The sequence below is a fragment of the Synchiropus splendidus genome, chromosome 19 (assembly GCF_027744825.2).
Source record: "Synchiropus splendidus isolate RoL2022-P1 chromosome 19, RoL_Sspl_1.0, whole genome shotgun sequence".
In the NCBI taxonomy this organism is placed as follows: domain Eukaryota; kingdom Metazoa; phylum Chordata; class Actinopteri; order Syngnathiformes; family Callionymidae; genus Synchiropus; species Synchiropus splendidus.
Window position 1 is genome coordinate 10211638 of NC_071352.1, and position 23519 is coordinate 10235156.

General features: G+C 39.3%; 1 protein-coding gene across 1 annotated transcript; it reads left to right on the forward strand.

Moving 5' to 3' along the window:
• Positions 1-638: 638 nt before the first annotated feature.
• tmem184a (transmembrane protein 184a) lies at positions 639-22693 on the forward strand. Its single transcript, XM_053852355.1, has 9 exons — positions 639-1014; positions 1106-1327; positions 7862-8027; positions 8749-8839; positions 10278-10353; positions 15425-15516; positions 17107-17276; positions 17344-17541; positions 21422-22693. The coding sequence occupies exons 2-9, from the start codon at positions 1106-1108 to the stop codon at positions 21652-21654; spliced, it is 1248 nt and encodes a 415-aa protein (XP_053708330.1). The 5' UTR covers positions 639-1014; the 3' UTR covers positions 21655-22693.
• The last annotated feature ends 826 nt before the right edge of the window (positions 22694-23519 follow it).

The window sequence follows — 23519 nt, forward strand, 5'->3', positions numbered from 1 at the left end:
TGAATTTTCTGTGTGCAATGTGATTGCTTTTGTTATATATATATATATATATATATATATATATATATATATATATATATATATATGTACATATATATATATATAGAGAGAGAGAGAGAGAGATACAGTATATATATATATATATATATATATATATATGTTATCATTTACTATCATTTTTTGGAGTATATATATGTATAGAGAGAGAGAGAAACAGATAGATATATATACACCAATTTTTATTTTTAGTTTTAAAACTTTCAAAAACGGATTCACAGTGGCAACGTCATGACACACGCCCTCTCTCTCTCTCTCTCTATATATATATATATATATATATATATATATGTATGTATATATATATATATATATAAAATGATGATAAATGATAAAATTATAATAAATGATAACATACATATTACACACACACATATAGATAGATATATAGATAGATTCATAGATAGATACAGTATATATGTGTTATCATTTGTTGTCATTTTTTGGTATATATATATATAGAGAGAGAGATACACCAATTTTTACTTTTAATTTTAAAACTTTTAAAAACGGATTCACAGCGGCAACGTCATGACGTCACACACCCAGCTCAGGTCACGTGACCTATCCACCTGCGTTCAACCTGTCTCCCTGTTGCTCCCGTGACGCCTCGCTCAGAAAAAAACAAAACAAAGACTTGGACTCGCTTGGACAACTCGTTCTCGCGGAAAATATTGTGTGGAATCCTGATGTTTACATTCGTCGTCGGGACTTTTTCAGTTTGGAATTGATTCATGTGGTGTCGGACTCCTGGGACTTTGACCTCGGTGAGCCACCTGTCTCGAACAAGGAAGTCCTGTGGGGAGCTACTGTCGATAGAAGCCGCGGCTCGTTAATAAATGACTGTAAATGCGCGCTGGTGGGAAGCTTTAATTCATCTTACACAATCGACCTCGGCCTCTTCCGGACTTGTCCTGGACACTTGTCACCAACTTGAGTAGAGCCTCTTCGTTTCAGGTGAGCGAGTTGGCGATCATAAAAATACGTATGAGACTGATTCAACTGGACTGATTCCACACCGTCATACGTTGTGTGTGTTGTTTTGTAGATGAACATCACTTCAGGAGACATGGAGCTCTCAACTGATAACTACTCCATCCCTCACCTGGATACACCGATTCTCTCGGACAAGGCAGACGCCTCGAACGTAACCATCATTCAAACCAGCAACGGCACTTTGATCCAAGACCACATTTTTCTGAACACAGTAGCCGCACGAACAATATCAGGGATATTCGTCTGGTCCGCTCTCATCATCACCTGCCACCAGGTAGGATATTTTCCGTTTTCCATACATGGCAACATTGTTTTGCTTTTGAGTATTTGACCTTTAACCCTGCTGTTTATGTAGTAATCACACTGAAATATAATATTTTAATGTCAACAAATCTGCCTTATTTAGAATATGTTCTTGTATGAGTATTAATTTTAATTAAATGTATTTAAAAAAAATAGCACATTGTAATGTGTGGTACAAGCAATATATACTGTCCATAAATATGCAGGGATATTACATATCTAGTATGTAATATCCCTGCATATTTGTCCTGTGATCACTTGTGATTCCTTCGAAAAATATGTATTTTGTGTCTTTTTTTTGCTTCAGTTGTGCTTTTGTAACTTGTAACTGTGATTATAGGTTTTGGTTATAAGATAATCCTGGTGAGTTTTAGGTGTCGCTACAAAGATGAGGAAAAAATACTACAAGCATTCAGTAATACATTATCACTGCATTACATTTGTCAGGACAATATTCTAATTCACTGAAATAAATAAGCAATAATAACTCCATCTTATTAGATTCCAGTGAAGTTATAATGCATGGAAACCCTTATCGTCACAAAACACTTCAGTTTGTTGACGTGAAATGAGCTGAGAACGAACAGGCCCTTGGTTACATTGCGTCACCCATCAAATGCTATTGACTGTAGCACCGATGACAACAGCTTTGTTGTTGCAAGTTTTTATTTGACTGGATCTTGAATCTGCTTCGTCAACACTTTCAAATCTGTGCAGCTTTATGAATCCCTTTTGCACACACAGTGACGTGTAATCAGACCCGATGATACCAGACAAAATGCCTCCCACGCCAGAGGACAAAAAGGACTGGGATGTCAGTTGAGTCTTATTGCCATACATTAAAGAACTGACCATTTCCAACCATTGTATTTTCAGAATCAGAGTCAAATTTATTGCCATGGTCAGTGGGGATCCCACCAACTAGGAAAGTGCTTCGGAATAAAGTGCTGTCAATAAAATAAAATAAAATAAATAAAAATATATAAAATAAAATAAAATAACCCACAAACAACAGACAGACAGTTTGTACCTAGCCACAGCATGTCTCTATCCAGAGTTTTTTTTTCCGACACACAGTGTTCAGTTGTTTTTCTTGTCTCTCACTTTCCGTCCGTGCACTTACAATTAAAGTGAGCACATTAACTGATTTAAAGCTAATGAACACGCAGCAGGTGGGAGAGGAGACCGACAAAACGGCCACCTTCACCAAGACACCATTAAAGCGCTGCTGTCAATAACTGTGCGCATGTGTGAGTTACCTGCTGTGCGCTGATAACATCTTTATCATTATGCTTTCATCATTTGTGGAGAATGCAGTTGGGCGCAGTGTTTTATCAGCCGGGAAATCAATTGATATTGACGCAGCAAGAGTCTTGTGAAGGATCATGGTGGTGATTCTCTGTTGGCTGTGGATTTATTGCTGCACAGCTGTAATAGTTCCCTGATCCAGGTGATGATCGAGCAGCCTTTGTGTCTGAAATCTATAATTACCAAGTCAAAGACTTGTCATTTTGTGTGGCGAAAAATGTATTGCTCTTTGTTCAACGTGAGGCGCGTAGTTCTGTTGAGTAGCAGCTGGTTAAAATGGAGCCTGTCTTGTTTTTTTCTCACTTCCAGTGTTGGTGGATGACACGATTCAGCTGTGAAACTTGAAAAAGAAATGAGAAGCAAATTATATTGTTTTAATTTTATCCCTTGCATGTTCATAACATGCTTTCAAACAACAAGAAGGCATGATGAAAAGTAATTCATGAATATCAGAGGTTTATTTGTCACATGCCTTAAGACACACAGTGCAAAAAGCAGTTATAATACAGTCGGTGAAAATAATGACTGAACCTAATGGTCCTCCGACTACTGATGCAAACCATCACAGATACACAGCTTATCCGATCATAATGTATTATCCAATGCTTATCTTGCATCAATATATGAAGGAAGATGAACAAAAATGTAGATCAAAGATAGCTCACAGAAAAGCCCTGGATCTGAAAGTGACACTAAAAGTGTTATTGTAGCAACAGCAAGTTCGTCTCTGTTTAAGTTTATTTAACTCAGATGGTGGTTTTTATAAATTTATATTGTACAAATAGACGTTTACAGCTTCTTCTTCTTCTTCTTTTTTTTTTTTTTTTTTTTTTTACAAATGAAGTGATGTGAGTCAACACAGGAGGGGAATAGACTGGGGCCTTTGCTTTGGATGCCCTGTTTCAATATCCTCACTAAAAGCCTGCGATGGACCTGTAGCCTCAGCTTACAGCGGCGAGAGACTACTTTAATAGTTGGTCATACATCGAACTAGTTGTTGCAGCCCTAGTTTGCATTTAAAAAAAAGATTCTTATTTAAATTTAGTAGTTAAACAGACTGGATAGTCACAGACAAAAGACAAGAGACAAAAATAATAAATTAAATATAAATTTCTTTTTGCAGGGAGTGTTTTTCAATGCACCAGTACAAGGGGCATCTCACAGTATAATGTGATGTCATAACCTAAACATCCAGGAGGAAGGACCCTCTAACCCTCTAAATGAAATAGCAATGATGGCATTGTAACTGAAGTTTTAAAAAACTGTAACTTAAATTTACTGGGGTCAAGTAATAAGATGCAATTTATCATGAATAATTGGTTAAAATATATTTTTTTATTGACTCTCACCTCTAGCAAAAGTGATAACTCATTGATAGAGGCAGAGTAAAATAATAAAAAAAAACACTCCCTTCTTGTATAGTAATATGAAAGTATTTTTAATGTTTGTCTTGCCACTCTCCCTCTCCTTGCTAATGTCTAGATATACGTGTTGGTAAAAGATGTTTATTCTGAATTAATTCAACTGTCACAGCATGATGTTTGTGAGGCAAAAATGAAGTATGTAAAAATAAAAGAATAAAATAATAAGAAGAAAAAGAACCAAGAGTAGCCCTCTCCACATGACACGTACTGTAATATGCTGCAATCTATCCCTCTAGTTGCCTGCAGCTGCATGGCAGATTGTGACAGAGAAAATGATAATGGAAAAACTCCATCACAATGAAGGAACAACATGCTATCAAGGCTGTTTTCCCCATAACAGCTGGTGTATTGCATTTTAATGGTTGAAGAATATGGTTTTATTTAGGCCTTACTTAATATGAAATCCTGTCTGACGTTGTCACTGAGAACGCTGCCTTGTGTAAATGGTTTAAGGCATCTGAATAATTTACTTTGTGATATTAGAGCTCAAAACTGTTTTTGCTGTTTTTCTTGTAACTGGCACTGTGTTTAGTACCAAGGTCGGGAAACGTCTGATACCACTGTTTGTCTTTATCCATGGATTATAGTCCCCAGACATCGATGGTGACTGCATTGTTTTGGACAGAGCTCGAGTCCAAAGTTTTGCAGTACTTTGGGAGAAGTTCAAGTGCGGGTTCAAGTTCAAATATTGGTGGTTTTGTGGTTGTTTAAATAATCTAGGACTAAGGATAGACTAGACTTACCTCCTGCAGTCGGCACAAGTTAGGCATGTGTACTCCTGTTTAGTCCAATATTCACCTCCGAGTATTGAACCATTCAGTTTTGATTTGACCCTGTCGATGAATATTTTTATCACTGTTAAATAATTCAAGTCAGTATCGCAGTTTAATGGCAGTATATCTCATCTTTATTGTGCTACCACATGCTGACGCTATTCAATCCGACTAAATTTAAATGATCAGTCAAAAAGTGCATGCTATTATCCTTCTTGATTTACATTATTGTACTCTATGTTGAAGAAGAAAATGAAGAGAATTCCATCATTTGAATCTCATTTGCCACTGTTTTTAGGCAATTCTCAACTATGGCGAGGAGAGAAAAAAACAACACTAAATAAACTTCCTATGCTTAAGTGTGCTAATAACTACTTTTATGTCATAAAAGTAGTTACACCCGATGTAATACCAGTTGTACAAGTGTGATTGCAGTAATTTAAATAGTAGGAAACCACAGTATTTACCTTTTATTAAACGACTAGCAGTAGTTGTAGTGTTATTTGTTGTTGCAAACTTGGGGGGCCAGCTCCTTGTATTTTGTCGTAACCCGGTAGTTACACATGGGAGAGCAGAACTGGATGAATAAAAAAAACACACACACACATATATATATATATATATATATATATATATATATATATATATTTTTTTTTTTTTTTTTTTTTTTTTTTTTTTTTTTATGTACATTTATTTATATTACACTTGATTTTATAATAGCGTCGCTTTTCATTGTTCACCTTTTCATGATGTATCTCTGGCTGACACAGAACCTCAGGTGGCACGAGCTAAAACAGGACCATAAACGGGATGGCGTGTTTGTTTTGTTCCAATCTGCTGTCATTAGTTCACACACATTAGTTATCTAATGGAGTGAAACCACCTTGGTTCACTGACTGACTCTGTTGTCGAGGAGAACGTTGAAGCCACTTTGAGGTTTGCTTCTGCAGTCGTGACAGCAGGCTTTGATTGATTTGGTCTTCAATGAAAATATTATTTTCCGCAAACATAAAAGGAGATGAATTACACTGTAATGTTAGGAATTTCCCAACCATTTCTGCTGGATATAAATACATGAACAATTCATACATATTCAGGTCCATCCATGGACCGGGATAAAGATTCTCAACGTAGCATTAGTTGGGATTTTCGGATTAGTCAGCGGCCGCAGGTTGAGTTTAAATGCACCTTAAAAAGCAGCCTTTACTGAGTCACAGTCATAACTCCAGCAGCAACTTGAACACCCTGACAACATGCAGCTCCTGATGTGTAATCAAAACAAGCCCTGCTGCTTTTTAAAACTTCGCACCGAGGAAGTAATGACGAAGACAGTCACAGCCCATTTCTTCAGTGCATAACTTTCTGCTGTTGCTGTTGTTTACCTCTTGGAAAAAAAGGCTGAGGAATGCAGTAACAGCGTCTTTCTTCTCTACATTTCTTCATGAATTTGAAACCTGCATGTGCATGAATGCACAGTGAAATCTGTTCCTTCTTCAGCAAAATATTAACGCTATATAAATTATGGATAGTTGGACTTGTTTATCTGCTGTCAGAAATTTCTTCATGCATAATTTGGCGTTGTATTTTTAAGTGGGATCCATTCTACTTCCATGCTGTATATTCCCTAGGTTTGCCTTCGATTGTTCTTCACTTTTCCTCTTGATGTAGATCACTGCATGACATGGCCCCTTGCGATCATTGACAAATTGTAATCTGTTGCTGTCTGCCTGGATTATATAAGCGTGGGAGTTGGATCCTGTACTTTGCTCTCATTGTTTTGACCGTATCTGCTGGCTCCACACATAGATAGTTTCTGAAATGAAATGTCGCCAGGTTTCTCGCAGGCTGAATATGAATATCAGAATTCTAGCATTGTCCACTGTCAACAATTTCAATGTTCGGGTCGGAAATATTAAACTGAAAAAGGTGAAATATCATGAGAACACGTTGCCTATGAAAAGTCCTCACAAATCCAGGATGTACTAATCTTGTATCAACAGCTGTAAAGAACAGACGGTGCGTACTTTATGGTTGTAGCTGTTGAAATTGAAGAAACGATGGAGGGAGCTTTTATACTAATCTTCTTTTATAGGAGGGCTATTAACCTTCAATATTTCTGGCTGCATGAGCCTTTGTGTCGTTGAATTTGGAATTGCTATGGAGTAATTATATATATGTGATATTTTCCTTCAAACATTTTCGATGGAAACTTTTGTCACTGCCTTCACTACTTCATTGAGAACTGAAAGGTCGTATATATTATTGTAATATTATTGTGCCTTGTTTTATTGTGCATTTGCACTTTACACTTGTGAAATTGCATTGTTATGTACATATTTTTAATATACATATATTAATATGTTACATTTAACGTTTTTGGGTTATTTCACATTTCATTTGTTTTTATTTTTTTCCATACCTGTTATGTTTAATTTTCATCCTTTTAGTGTCACTTTTGGAATGTATTTGTTTAAAAAAGTTTTATGCCTACAAAGAAATAAAATAATAATAATAGTAATGACACAACAGTTCTTCATTTCAGTTCTTCATAAAGTTAGTAGCATAACATTTTTAAAGTATATGATGAGTGCATTAAAATAATAAGATTTTTTAAAATGTTTTCCTAAATAGAAGATGAAGATTTATAACATTATTTCCCTTAGTGACATTTCAAATACCTGTTTATTTCTTCTTGGCACCAAAGAGTGGTGTTGTTCATTGTACAGGAATATTCTAAAGAGGTTGGAACACTGGTCACAAATTGCGTAATTCCAACTGCAAAGTGTAAACAACATCAAATGTAAAATTAGATCCAATATATATATATTTTTGGATATGGATTTCAATTTAATCCCTCACTACAGTAACCACACAGCCCCTCAGCCTTTTTGTCAATCTCAATGTAATTTGTAAAAGAGGTTCTTTGGGTTATTTCAAATTGGAAATGATGAAGAATGAGATGAAATAATAACGCGCTGTTCCTGTTTTAATTTTTGCCAGATCTACACACACCTTCGGTCCTACACCGTCCCGAACGAACAGCGCTACATCATTCGCATCTTGTTCATCGTGCCTGTGTATGCCTTCGACTCCTGGCTCAGTCTGCTCTTCATCGGCAACAACCAGTACTACGTCTACTTCGACTCCATCAGAGACTGCTATGAAGGTAAATGTCACGCGCTCGCCGCTACTGTCAGCTCGCGTCACCAGAGTGAGGATGTGATGTGAAACGCCTGCTGGCTGTTGGGAAAGAAAAGAAACCAACCAAACTAGTTTCCCACATTGTGATGCCATTGTCCACCTCCATATTTAAGGTATTGCATTTCTAGGTGGGGTTGTATTAGAAGCGTCAGATTCCAGCCTTTATTATGACCATAAAGATATGCTTATTTTAACTTTACATTAGGTTTGTAAATGCAGTTATCATAATACACAGGGCATGCAAGCATCACTTGAAGCTGTCAAGGTGGATGTCATGCAAAATTGATTACAAGCAAATTGAGAATATGGAAAATAGTCGAAAGGGGTGAATGCATTATTCAGGAGATTAGTTTTCAGTTTGCAGGCCAATTTCGTGGCTGATTGATTGAAGCGCATCAGGCAGGCAGGAACACCACCGGTGGCTGAGACACGGTGAACCCTCACTTGACTGGACGCCATCTGCATTAGCTTCTTTTAATCCTCCTTTAAATAGCAACACGGGATTAAGAAGGGATTTCCAAGACACAGAACCCCCCAAAGCTTCTTATTGTAATAACCAAAACATTTATTATTTCCATATGTCGCAAAATGACTCTTTATCATGTGCGTGTTCACCGTGAATTGTTATTTATTGATTGAATAAGTCATGCAAAGGTGTCAAAGTTGCTTCTGTCCTTCTCTTCCAGCATTTGTTATTTACAATTTCCTCAGCTTGTCCTTCGAGTATCTGGGAGGGGAGAGCGCTATCATGTCCGAGATCCGAGGGAAGCCCATCCAGTGAGTTTCGGCCTGACCTTTTTATCCTTGGAATATATATATATATATATATATATATATATATATATATATATATATATATATATATATGCATACACCTGTATACACCTATCTTTCGTGACTGCACCTTGTACACCGTTCAGATTTTTCGAACCACTAACACTATATATATATATATATATATATATATATATATATATATATATATATATATATATATATATATATATATGGTAGTGGTGCAGTCACAAAAGAGCTACAAACAGATGACTAGCGTATCATGCGAACATGACCATTTAGCCTTGGAATCTGGGACTTGGTTAGGAATGTGCCAGAGGAGACGTGCAGTCAGGTTTGCTACTTTCATGAGACATGAGTCATGTTAACTTCCTCCCAGCCATCACTGGCTGAAACAGCTGCCTGCCGAGTGTTTGCATAACTCACACCCTGTCTTCGGACCAGGGGCGGGGTCAGTTATAGACGCTGGTAAAAATGCATGTCGCAATCTGAAGTTATGTGTGCAGTTTACTCGGGACTGCCAAAATGAAATTGTGCGGCTCTGTCTCGCTGCATGTCAAATTTATTTATGCTTTTTTTGTGTTTCTTAGAATATAGTGATGCTGAGAACTCCATGAGTCCTACAGAAAGGAATCTATGACCTTGGCTCTATCCTAATTCCAACCTAATGTTATTATTTGTTATTATATTTTAATTGACAAATACGTCACATATTAGTTTTCTTACTCTCCTGAATACAGTGTTGGTAATGATAATAATGCGAAAGAATCTAAGTAATGCGTGGCAGTGTTTTTCTTACACAAGTGATTTGTTGTTTTCTTTCAGTTCTTTGTCTGGATGACATTCCTCTAGGCAAGTGAATTAAGAATTAGATCAAGAATTCAAAGGCGTCTGAACCTCCGTTTCCATTTTGAGGCCCTTCAGGGAAAATATTGACCACTAGAAAAGTCAAACGAAACTTGATGCAGAGTCTAATTTCTAATGTCACGCTCTCTAAACACTGGTTAACATGCTGTTTAATAGTTCATATCTACAAGTCACAAAATAAACACAGCCGTTCTTTGCTTTAGTGGAAGCTAATTCCAGTCTGCTCTTTCAGTGTTTCGCTGAGCGTTTTCAACAATGTATAGCCAAAACAAAGAAGTGAATTTGCTCACGCTTAACACAACCTTCCACTTCAAATAGAAGATCAGTGCAAGTAAAACATTCCCTGCATTTGTTTGTCAAATTAACACCATTGCTGTGTTTGCACGGATCAAGTTACAGTTGTCTTTTGAAGGACCAGGTTGTTTTCTTTTCATGGTTGTTTTCCACATATTTGCCAAGCAAGTTCTGTCTCTTTTGTTCATGGACTTCCTGTGTAATGTTTTTCTGATTGCTTCTGTCAGTCTCATATGAACTCATGATGTTCCCTCCACAGGTCAAGCTGTATGTACGGCACCTGCTGTCTGGTCGGAATGAGCTACTCCATCGGCTTTTTAAGATTCTGCAAACAGGTCTGTGTTGCTCTCAGCGTGGCTCTGTCTCTTCTGAAAACTAAATCCATGCGTTGAATGTAAATGCGCGAGGAAGGCGAGCTTATTTATCACGCCGCTGAGATCTGCAGTCTGCTTGGCTCGACAGCTTTCATAATGTCTATGTTTGAATTTGAGCCGCAGTTAAGGTAAAGGCCAAGTGAAGAATAAGAGGGATTTATAGCTGGGTTGTTTATGAAGAAGCTGCAGCCGGCCGTGGAATTTAAACCAGAGAACGTAGCAGGGTCAAAGTTTTCGTGTTGACAGACAACTTGACTGTGGTAGCGCTCCCATATACTATACTATTTATACTCATAAATAGCTAGATTTAGGAGACTAGGCGATGACTGAGCAACACATTGTGATTAAACTGAACAGTCTGACTGAATAGTTTTCACAGAAATCCAGCTGCTGCATCAATACCGTCCGTCCTTCTCATTCTCCTCCGAAGGTTTGCCCCTGTATTGTTTTCAATGCTCTCTATAGCAGCCTTGGTTTGGTTTATTCATTCCATTGGTGCTTGCCTGCGATGCAGACGTTAACCTCAGAAGGTGAAGTAGTTCTTTTGCCAGAGAACTTTTGCCTTTAAAATATATAGACCTATCAGTTGATTTAATCCTGCAGCAGCTCCACAGGGCTTTAAAATAAAACCTGTACTTTTATTTGAACCAGCGCACTTCTTAATTTCAATTTTGCAAGCCAAATCATGCAATACCGCCAACGGAGTCTGCAACACGCTGTCAGCAGGAGGCTGCACTTGAGGTTTTGTTCTTCTGCTTAGACGAAACCTTTACCAAATTTGTGTGGGAATGCCTGCTAGTTCAGTGGCAGTCAGAGCAGAATAAATGGAAAAAGTGAGCCAGAAAATAATTCCAGAACTTGGTGTGGATGCCCTCTGGACGCCTCCCTTTGGAGGTGTTCCAGACACGTCCAGCTGGGAGGAGACAGAGGGGTCGACCCAGGACCAGGTGGAGAGAGCTGGCCTGGGAGCGTCTCGGGATCCCCCAGTCGAAGCTGGTGGATGTCGCTCGGGAGAAGGGCGTTTGGCGTGACCCCCTGAAGCTGCTGCCCCCGCAACCCGGCAACGGATAAGCGGGCGACGATGGATGGATAGATGGATGGATGGCAGGATGGTGTTGTAGTCAGTGACAGCAAACACAAGACCTAGTTGAGAGTGGGACCAGAGCATAAAGTGAAATGGACTTTGAGGGCATGAGGCCGAGCCAAGACCAAGACCATTGATCCGGCGGGACCAAACTGTATTATAATAGAAAGTAATAGTTTGTTCCAAATGTGTGTGTCTGTATGACTAATAGCCTTACAGTGTATGCTTCTGTATTCAGTTTGGTCTTGGTCTTCCATCATTGAGGTCTTTATCTTGGCCCCTCTCCTTGCACATGGTCACTGTATTCTTTGGTTTGAGTCACAACTCAGTTTCAGGTTTGGTGGTCTCCACTACAATGCTGTATTTACTAAAGAAATCTGTAGGCAAGTTTTTTGAAAAGTGCGGCCCAGATGCAATGCCATACCAGACACCAAACACCACCGGATTTTTCTCCACAAAATAGGTTTCGATTTTGTAGTTCTGGTACAGTAATCAGTACAAATGTGTTTTGATGTGTGCTCAACCACCACAGTAGAATCCAACCACCTTAGCAGCACGTGGCTCCATTGTTGCAAAAGCACCACGTGAAAAATAGTATTGTGGAATATGGTGGAATGGACTCACAACTTTGCAGGGAGAGGCAAGTGTACTTGTGGGTTTTGGTAATGAAAATATTATCCTTGTACATTTGTTTTTGAAGGGTTTAATTTTAGATTTCCCAGTGCACCTTTTGTTGGCAGGAACCCTAATAGCAGGGATCCTTGTCTAACTAAATCATTACAGCTATTAAAGTGCCATTTCCTTCTACACTCCACTTTCAGCAGCAATGCTGTGAGGCTTCATCGTCCAACAGGTGAAGCTTCTCTTGATGAAAAAACCTGATTTTTTTGAGTGCGATATCTGTTGAATAAAAATGCTTTGAGTGGAAGCTGAGACCTGGAGGGCTTGTTCCGCGGCAGCATTAATGAGCAGGCTGCACATCGGACTCCTTTGTTGGCCGTTTAATTCTCTCCACAGCCTCGGGCACTAACAAAGCTTACATAGCTGTTCCACATACTTCAACAAATTGCATATGTTTTACTTGATGGTGAATCCCCAATGTTTCGATAGAATATTCAAATCAAGTCACGGAAATGAATCCAGTTTTCTGTGACCAAACGCGTTCTTATTGCTCATTCAACGTTGTTTTTGAGGTGCTAAATTGGATCACTACTTTTTTGACAACAGTATTGCCTAGCTAGCATCACTGGTTCAAATCCTCGATACTTTTTGGATGTTGTTTTATTCCTTTGGTTGTGTAGTTTAGTCCCAGCACTAAATGCATATGGATTGAAATATAGCTGATGCGCTCGCAAATGAAGATGATAGGTCATTTGCATATCAACTCAAGTTTATGCTAGATGCCCAGTTGAATGTTAGTTTACGGCCAAAACCAGCATTCGGTCCTTCTGTTTTTCCAAGATAAGGTGGGAGGATAAACAGCTGTCACTTTCAAACCCCTTTAAAGTCCTTTATCTTGTTCGAGGTCCTCCAGGGATCTTCTTTCTTCTGTTCCTGGGCAACAACACAGAACAAACCTGGAGGGAGATGTGTGAAGATCCAAGAAATTACATGAAAGAAAAATAAATAAATAAATAAAGGTCCTCAAAAAGCAAGTAGTTGCTACAGTTGCTAATCTTGTAATAAGCAAAGCATAAAGATTCACTGCTCAAAATAAGAGAAAATGATAAAAAAAATGTATGTATTGTATATGTAAAAATATATTTTTAAAATGTATGCATATATATATATAATTAAATTTTATGATGTGCTGACTTCAACAAATCATTACAAAAAAATTCAAATACAGTGGAAGTGTCAACATGCATTTTGTTTTTAGTGAATTATAATATTTACAAAGCAACGTCAAATCAATTGGGGATCAGTTATTAACCGTAAATGTATGAGCTACTTTTAATAAACTGTATTTATGGTGTTGTTTAGAGCGAAGGTTTGGTGACCATTCCTGGTTCAAATATAGTCATGGTACACATGCAGCTAATCTGAACTTTAGAATGGTTAATAAGTGGCTAATATGCAGTTAGTACACATATGAAGAAGTGGTTTATTCATGTTAATATATATGTTCCCTGATATAAAGGTTACCCTCTTGGGGACGTACAGTATTGAAGGTCTTCGTAGCTTGACGCTGATCTCTCCAGTGCTGGTTAATATAAGGAAGCGTCATTACAGTACAGTACAGTACAGTATAGTATAGTATAATCAGGTCACCATCTACTTGTTTATACTCTGACCCTTTATCCCTTCCATCATAAATTCACTCTGAACTCTGCTCACTTTGTATTCTGCCTGTGGTGGTTTTTCTTCAAATATTTGAGACATATTAAAAACATGAAAACCTGGGTCTTGTCTGCGGTTCAAAATTGATTCTGGTCTTTTGTAAGAGGAAGTGGAAAACACCAGCGGGCTATTGGGGAAAATCAAACAGTCAAATGTGAGAAACTCCCAGTGGCATCAAAGGTGCTGTTTTCCAGCGTTCAACCCATTTACGCTGCCGCCGGATTGACCTGGTGAATTCATGTTTGGTCAGTGATGGTGTGTTTTCAAGACTCGACTGACAGCGACTGTTATTCTGAAGACAAGTGTTGGCTCTTTTCTTCTGTGTAAGCAACAGTATTGCTCCAAGTTGGAACAGTGAAGTGATTTTTCTGGATACCATTGACATGAACTCTGCCAGGTTAATCCCCCTGAACACTCCCATACTGATGCTTTTTAGTTAGAGTTGGAAGTTGCTGTCAAATTGGTTAGTTCGGTCGTAAATTCTCCTCAGTCAAGACCTCCAGACTGATAGTGCATTCCGGCCCACACCGCTCCGACTCTAATCCCGGCCAGACCCCAGAGACATCAGGGTCAGCACTTTGCTCCGTTGTAGCGCCTTCCAGAAAATCTATTCCTGTTTTACCACATTAAAAACTTGCTCTCTCGAATGTCTTATTTGAGATGTGATCATGTGCCATTGCGCTGTAAAATATGTGTTTTTGTTGCATAGATAATGTCGTCACAGAGATGAGTTTTTATCGATTTGTGGAAAACACTTTTGCGAGAATATTTGAACTACATCTGAATCTTTAGTCAACCACTCCTTTTGTTTGCTGCGTTTTCCAAAGAAAGCCACCCTGGGATAGTAGGCCTCCTCTGAATCCACACAGCACTCACCCGTCTTCTCTAAAAAACCTGGGGGGAATCTACATTGTTCATCCTGAATCTAAAGTTCAACACATGTTCAGATGCTGCTTTCAAGCATCTGGGAGTAAACGCTGCCCACAGGGTGGAGTAATGAGATCTCCTGGTAATTGACACCGACTTTTCGAGCTGCTATTTTTACAAAATGCATCTCAGTTCAAGCAAGAAGTCCATAAAAACTTGAGCTTCTTATCGTTTTTTCCCGTGTTTTCTTGCTATTATGCAACCTCACAAGCATCGACGTGGTGCTCCTTTATGTGTATGAACTTGTCTCTATCAGTTCCTTCTGAGATCACTGACCTTTCTTTACTGCTCTCTGTTTATGCTGTCTAAGGTGCAGTTGGAACTGGATAGATAGTGTTTAACGCTCAACTTGGTCTTTCAGGTGTCAAGATTAGCAGACTGGCTGAATGTCACATTAAACTTCTCATAACTTCACAATCTTCTTCTTCTCATTTTCCCCTCTTCTTTTCTCTTTTTCTCTTTTTTTTTCTCTAAAGGTTTCTTGAATGAAATGAAAAAAAGGGCACTTTTGTCATTCACGGAAAGTGGTGTTGAACACCACCAGGGGTCGAGCTGTGCACTTGCATCTAGAATGAGATCAGAAAAGCTATATTTGCCCTAGTTTGAATGACTAGTGTGTAAGCTGTTACGTAGTATTTGTTTATTTTTTTAAACATGTCTATTGCATGTGCTGTCCTGCAGGCAACCCTCCAGTTCTGTGTGGTGAAGCCCATCATGGCGGTCATCACCATCATCCTTCAGGCCTTTGGCAAATACCACGACGGTGATTTCAAGTATGTTTTGGGGGGCATTGTCATGTTTTCATGTGTGATAACCTTTTTACAGTTAAGTAGCATTTTTTTGTATTGTATTTTTTACTGAAAAGTACAGCCTTTTATTTATATGTTTTTATTTTAGTTTTGTTTTATTCTTAAATCTGGTGACGTATGGAATACTAGGAGTGACAAAAAAAAGGAAAACAATTTCCATTTAAGCTTATTTCCATTTATATTTCTTTATTTATTCCTGGTTATTTTTCCATTCTGTGTGTTTCCTCATTTTATTTCCATACAAATTTCCTATGTATCTCCAGTCTTCCATAGTGAAGCAGTGAAGCCTTATAAGAAACCTTTCAGTTGAGGAATCCCACTCAGAAAATGTCTGTGCCATGGTTTAAAGACCACAACATTTCATTTATTTATCATGCATATTAGTATTCATAGAAATTCACAAGGACTTTAGGGGTTTCGTGAAAATGAAAATATAAAATATATATATTTGTATAACCTCCTATTTACTTGAGGAAAGCACTTTGGTCTCAAGAGACTGTCCAGCTAAAGTGCTTTAATGCAACTCTTATATTTTATACGGATGTCCCTGTTAAACCATTTTGAAATTTCATCTTTTTATCCTCATATTTGAGCTGTCTCCCTTGGCTTCCCTGAGAAATGTAAAAGGAACAAAGCACCACCTAACAGACCAATGTTTCTCTAAAGGAAAGTAAAAATGTTTTTTTTTGCTGGTTCTTCAAAGAAGATTTTAAAACTCAATTGTCAATGAAACAAAACCAAAAACCTCAGCAAGCGCAGCTTTTAATTCCACCGTTTTATCTTCGTGCGACTTCGGAGACTTTTCTGAAGCTCCAGCTGTGACAATACTTGTTTTAAAGTGTCACACAAGTCACACACGCTTCCAGCAATCTGCATCATATCATCATCATCTCAACTCATCACATGCTCCATGAATAAATTCTTTCACTCTCGCATCACATTCAGATCAAAGCGTGCTTTGAGGAATATTTAAAGATGTGTCTTCAAGTGCTGCTAGACCACCATCATTCAAAGATTGTTTACTGTCACGCTCTGATCCCGCCGAGCTCCCGAAACTTCATGATGGGAGTAATTAGTGTCGTCACAGCCGAATCCTCCGGGAAGAGGACCGGAATGTAAAGAGACAAAACCGACGATGACTCCTGAAACCAGACGGCTGCTTGTGAAACTGAATTTATTAACCGCTCGGTGAAGATGCAGACGCTCTTCCGGTTCTCTTTTTTCTTTCAGTCATCTTCCTCCCTCCACTGGTCCACATAAAACATTGAATCGCAAGTAGATGAAGTTGTTGCTGTCCAAATGTTGACACGTGAACATTTGTCATGTTGATCTGATGGATAACTGCAGTTATTTATATGATATATAAAATATTATGAGATTTTCGTGTATGACAAAAACATTCTGAATTGAAAATTAAATTATTTTCCTCATACATACACATGTATATTATATATAACATTATACATATGTATATATTTATATCTCAAAAAAATATTTTATTTTTTATTTATTCATAGATATATATATATATATATTTTTTTTTTTTTTGTCCAGCGTGAACGGAGGATACCTGTACATCACCATCATCTACAACATCTCCGTCAGCTTGTCCCTCTACGCGCTCTTCCTCTTCTTCTTCGCCACCAGCGACCTCCTCCGGCCGTACGAACCTGTGCTCAAGTTCCTGACCATCAAGTCTGTCATCTTCCTTTCTTTCTGGCAAGGTAAGGAGGTGGCTACAGTTTTTTAGGAGAACCATGGAGATTGATGAACCCTTCTGTCTCCACGCAGGAATGGTCCTGGCCATCCTGGAAAAATGCGGCGTCATTCCGAATGCCCTTTTCATTGAAGGGTTTGAGGTCGGCGCCGGCACAGTGGCAGCCGGCTGGCAGAACTTCATCATCTGCATTGAGATGTTCTTCGCCGCCATCGCCCTCCGATACGCTTTCACCTGTGACGTCTACCAGGAGAAGAAAAATGAGGTTCCTGGTGAGTTGTCAAGAAACACTTGAATCAAGCGTCAACCATGGCCACCTCACTCAGCAGGTCCTTGAGTTGCTATGCAAATGTTGACACAGGTGTTGTTTGTGTTGGCTACTAGATAGTAGATATGCGGCCACACCCCTGCTCAGGTACGGCAAACACATTACTCTTGAAACTCAAGCACAAACTCTTAGTGTTCTTAGAGACCGTAACATTGATGTTTGCATCGCCAAGAATCCCGATATCAGACTTGAAAGAGCTCAACGTTATCAAGTCACTGGGTCTTGATCTGATGCAGCGTGAATTTCCGGCATGATAGTCCTTTAGTGTGACTGTCTCGACTATCTTCCCCTGACACTTGGGTCTGGTGCCAGATCTCTAAAAATGCAATCATACCAGATGCAAGTGAAGCTTCAAAACTGAATGACTGACATGCAAAATCAGTGTTGAGGCACAAATACGTATGACAAATATGACTGAGGAAAAGACAGGAGGCAGAGCTGGAGGTGGCAGAGATGAAGATGCTGAGGTTCTCTCTGGGAGTCAGCAGGATGGATAGGATCAGGGAGCAGTAGATCAGAGGGACAGCACATGTGAGGTTTTTAGGAGACCAAGTCAGAGAGGCTAGATGGAGATGGTTTGGACATGTACAGAGGAGAGAGAGCCAGTACATTGGTAGATGGAGATGTTGAGGTTGGAACTGCCAGGCAGAAGGTGGAGAGGAAGGACAAAGAGGAGATTGATGGAGGTGGCGAAGGAGGACATGAGGTTTGTAGGTTTGAGAGAAGAGGAAGCAGAGGACAGGGAGAGATGGAGGAGGATGATCCACTGTGGCCAAGAAGAAGAAGGAGGAGAAGAAGGAGAAGAAGGAGAAGGAGAAGAAGAAGGAGGAGCAGGAGAAGAAGAAGATGTTGAGGTTGGAACTGCCAGGCAGAAGGTGGAGAGGAAGGCCAAAGAGGAGATTGATGGAGGTGGTGAAGGAGGACATGAGGTTTGTAGGTTTGAGAGAAGAGGAAGCACAGGACAGGGTGAGATGGAGGAAGATGATCCGCTGTGGCCAAGAAGAAGGAGGAGGAGAAGAAGGAGGAGGAGAAGGAGAAGAAGAAGATGTTGAGGTTGGAACTGCCAGGCAGAAGGTGGAGAGGAAGGCCAAAGAGGAGATTGATGGAGGTGGTGAAGGAGGACATGAGGTTTGTAGGTTTGAGAGAAGAGGAAGCAGAGGACAGGATGAGATGGAGGAGGAGGATGCTGTGGTGACCCCTGAAGGGAGAAGCCAAAAGGAAAAGAAGAAGAAACTGTTGCGCTATAAAATGGTAGTGGAGGATGTGACACATCTGGGGCAACATGGTCGCAGCTTCAACTCATTTCAAGCAACGCATTTCATGTGACTGTATATGGGTGACATTTGTCAGATGAGGCGCGGAAGCTGAAAATTCGGAACTTGGGCGACTGTTCAGTGTGCTAATGGCTTTAAGGTTACATATACAGCGAGGGAAACTCCATGGAAGTGAAGAAGCAAAATGGAAGAGAAGCTGATTGTAACGTTTGCGAGAATTCACATCTCACCAAGCTGAACTTTTCTTGCTGTTAATATACTTCCACAGTAGATAAAAGAGCCTGCTGAGCTGACTTTTTTTTTTTTGGCTTCCCACTAACTTTAGTGGCTGTCAAATCCGATAGTTTGGTCATAAATTGTCCCGCCTTCTGCAAGTTAACCTACTTTTTGAACACAATTTCAGGGGCAGAGAAAGTGACTTTGGTAGCTAAAAACCAGCGTCTTTTCGGGTGCGAGTTAACAGATGTCGCCCAGTCGTGTCGAGACACAGATAATGGGTGGCTCTTTAATGTCACGCCACAGAGCCAGTCAGAGCCCAGTCTGCTCTACACATGAGTGTCATGTCTCATCCATGACCTAGTAGTGTGCTGTGAACAAAAAAAGAAAAAGAAAAACTGCAGGATCCCGCTATATAATGAGAAAAATGGGGATTTTATTTGACATACAGCAGTGTGATATGCCAGGTCTGCAAAAAGTGAACAGCAATATGGTGAGGGATTATTGCCCTGTTCAATAAGGTGAGAAGGCATATATGCAACTATTTGAATTGGCAGCCTGAAGCTGAAACTTGTATTAAAAAGTTCTGTTCTTTCTTACCCTTCTATACAACTCAACAGGTGGTCCATAAAGGATTCATTTTTGTGGTTTCAGCGACGCTTTGTTGATGAGACAAATGTCAAATTGCAGCTAATCTCTTTATAGTGATTCAAAAAGGCATCATCTCACTCCCTGTGGGGAAGCGCTGCTGTTTGGTCCGCCCTGTAAATGCAATCCACTTTTGTATAATTGTGCTCCTCCATAACAAAAAAGTGTGGGCTGTAGCAGTAATTCGGTTTGCTGACCACTTCTGAAGCCCCCACCCGCCCACCCTGCCTCCCACTGACCTTTAAAGTGTTAGATTCGTCCCCCCCTGAAGCAGCTGGATGTTACAGGTTTATATTTTCAAATTTACTGTTGCCGTCAGGTGTGTCAGGCAGGTTGCAAGTCAGCGGGGGCCGCCCCGGACCCCGTGGGCTTACATTTCCTCCTGGTAGCTGAGGAGACGTTTATGAAGGGGAAGTGCAGTACAGTAACCAGCGGCGTGTCAGGGCTGCACGCAACTACAAGACAAATGGAATCCGAGGGGGAAGCCGTCAGCAGGAGTATCAATCATTTCCTGCTGTTCAGACCCTTCAGGTCAACAAGAGCTGCTCTGCATGCAGAAGGACCTGCGCAGAGAAGTCACATGGTATAGCGTGAAGCTCATAAACACTGGCTTTATCTTGCCACATGCTGATGCAAAGCACAGTTTACTCTCCACTGACTGCTCATTTTACACTGAAATATATGGGCAGAGTGTAATTATCGTCATCAATGTCAGTAATAACCTCAAAGAATGTTGCCTTCACTGTTCTGCTGTGTTAGAAAAATGCATGCTCTTCAATATCTGAGTCGACTCTTGCATTATGGCATTGATTTTATATATATATATATATATAAGTGGGAGGGGCTACAAAGTGTCACTCAGGCAGAAGTAAACACCGCACCGCCAAAATGACAAGTGGCTGCAATTGTGTGAAAACATTAGTTACTTGACTCGGAATATTTGATGATGTTACTGTGACGGATGAGCTCAAACCCAACTTCTGTTGGTTCTAGCCGCGAACTGAGCTGTGCGAAAGAGTGAAATGGCTCATAGAGAGCAGCTCAGAGTAGGATGTTCTTCTGCAGTCTGGATTGACAAGTCATTTTATTTCGATTTTATTCAGCTAGAGATACATAAAGTTGAAATCTGAGTTAAAACTCATTTAAAGTGTGCCACATAGTCCATCACCAGCAAAGCATGTCTGTATCATGACCCCTCCCTAAGGTTAGTGGTCAAGCTCACTATTTAAACTAGGGTTGCCTCGGTACCGAAATAACAAACTTGATATTGAAACTCAGGAAGATATGAATACTATTTTCAATATCATTGAGATTAAAACAAAATGACAAATACAAATTAATGAATTATTTTTATTCTATTATTTTTGTTAATAGTATTATTATAATTATTATTAACAAATAAATAAAAACACAGTTAAATAATTTGATCAGATATTCATAACTCACATCAATTAAACAAGATAATAATCATAATAAAAGGTGAAAAACAGGATATTTATGTTCTGACCTGCCAAGAAATAAAGTGAATATCCGCTCATTTTTTTAAGCTTTGGGAGACTTGCGTTTACATTGCTGTTGTTTTTCAATTTCTTTGGAGGAGCTGCTTCAGTCATAACTTATAGTCATAACATTTCATATTCAAGGTTAGTGTTCTGACTGTTGTGCTCCTCCTCTCCACCCTGGCAGAGAACATCCCCCCCATGCACAGCATCTCCAGCGGGCTCAAGGAGACCATCAACCCGGGAGACATGGTGCAGGACGCCATCCACAACTTCTCCCCGGCCTACCAGCAGTACACCATGCAGTCCACGCAGGAGGTCGTCCAGCCCTGCCCCAACGGCAAAGTGCCCACAGGAGGCGTCAAGACCTCCCGCAAGTCCGACAAGATCATGCTCATCACCTCCGACGACGAGTTTTAGAAGCTCCTGGACTCGACATCAGTAGCCCACATGCTAAATGTACAGAAGTATTCTTGAGTATCGTGAGGTGACAGCTGAGCTGGAAGAACACGCGGGAGATGATGAGCGCGGCTCTGGCATATGGAGGTACGTGGCCAAAGATTTTGCTAAGAGTTCCAAGCAGTGCGATGGTGACCACCCATTCATCCGCATGTCACTGAATATTGATGATTCAGCATATATGACAGCAGGTTTGTAGCTTCTGCATTATTGTAAATGTTTATTTTGGCTGCACCTTCTTTCGCCTGGCTTTTTTTTTTTTAAATCCAGGGACTCGTGTACAGTACATGATCATGTGTTTGGAGTAGTTTTAATTTACGTGTCGCAGGTGACGTCTTTATGGATTATCGATCTGTTTAACAAGCACCATCGCTGAAGTCGTGGTCATGCTCTTTCGTTCCCTTGGTGTTCGTGTCCGTTTCCCCTCGCGTGCCAACGATCGCTGCCTTTTTTGGGGAAACGGTTCCATATTTAAAGAAGACAAATAGACTTGTTTCTTACTGCACTTGTATGAAATAAATGTTTTTTGATCGTGTTTACCAAAATGAGTGGAGTCGCTTTATGAAGACGGGAAAAAAAGCTTTATTTAATTGTACAAAAAAAAAAAAACAAAAAAAAAAAACACACACACACAGCAGACATATTTAAAAGGAATAATTTACCAAATTTAAATCAAGGAAGAGACAAAAACTATTTATACATGAGTGTAGATCATTGAAAAAAAATAATTTAGGTGTATTTTGTCATTAAAAAAAAAAAAAAAAAAATGACACAAATCAACAAAATAAATACATGACAAGTGACGGGTGTGTTTTAGTTCTTGCTGCCACACGACTGTTTTTAAAAAAATGTTTTTACTCAGCATAGAAAGTATTTTATCCCAACACCATTAACATAACCAGCTCCACTACTATTCAGCTGTTTCTACTCAGTTAAATACTGTAGCTTGACGCACTGTTTCAGCTTTTGTGTGGAAGCTTATTCAATTTCTTCTACAACAACGCTGTATATTCCCCATGTAAAAACACATCTGAAAGAGTTTAGTCGTCATCTTGGGAATAAAAAAATACAATAAAATTCAGTCACTGAATGAAGAAAGAGGGTTTATTATTTTGTAATATTGTGTTGAAATTTTAAAACGACCTTATGTGATGTGAAAGAGGGGGAAAAGGAGATGAAGCAGACCATTATGGGCGAAGAAAAATATTAATATTAATGATCCAATCTCATAAAGTAATTTAATCATTAAAAATCAAACTTTGAATGTCAAACAAAGAGCAGGAAACAGGATTTCAGTCTGATCAATAATTTAAGAGGGTTGCGTGAAGGTGGCCTGACTTCAGAACACAATCTGCCACTAGAGGTCACTGTGACGCTACTTGCAGGAATATTCTAAAAACAATGTATATATGAGAATAAACTGCATTCAAAACGTGTCAACATTGCCAATGTTGCACATTAAAAACGGTTTTTCTTCAGGTTATAATTCCACACATTATTCAGTTAACCTCGTTTCTTAGTTTTTAAACAGTAAAATATTCAAATGAACTGTAACAAGTGCTCGAAGTCAAGCAGACATCTCTACCACTAGAGGTCACTGCGATGCTGTTAAATGAAACAGACTGAACAAAATGTAAACATGTTGGTTCGCCTCTATTCCTCAGCCTCTTTCTTCATTCCGGCTGAAACACGAGTGGATCCGTAGCAGCTTTGGCAACATTTTCAGGCAATATTGCTAGCTAAATAAATATCACCGTCATCGTTTACTACAAAGAAATCTTAATATGCAAAACATTACAGGTGTGCATGCAGGTTAATATTTGATT

What these genes read in the sequence shown, in the direction of transcription:
- tmem184a (XM_053852355.1), top strand. Translation starts at nt 1,106, where the DNA reads ATGAACATCACTTCAGGAGACATGGAGCTCTCAACTGATAACTACTCC. An exon ending in TACCACGACGGTGATTTCAA is followed by an intron (nt 15,517 to 17,106) that starts GTATGTTTTGGG and finishes TTTTTTGTCCAG; the next exon opens with CGTGAACGGAGGATACCTGT. An exon ending in CTTCCTTTCTTTCTGGCAAG is followed by an intron (nt 17,277 to 17,343) that starts GTAAGGAGGTGG and finishes GTCTCCACGCAG; the next exon opens with GAATGGTCCTGGCCATCCTG.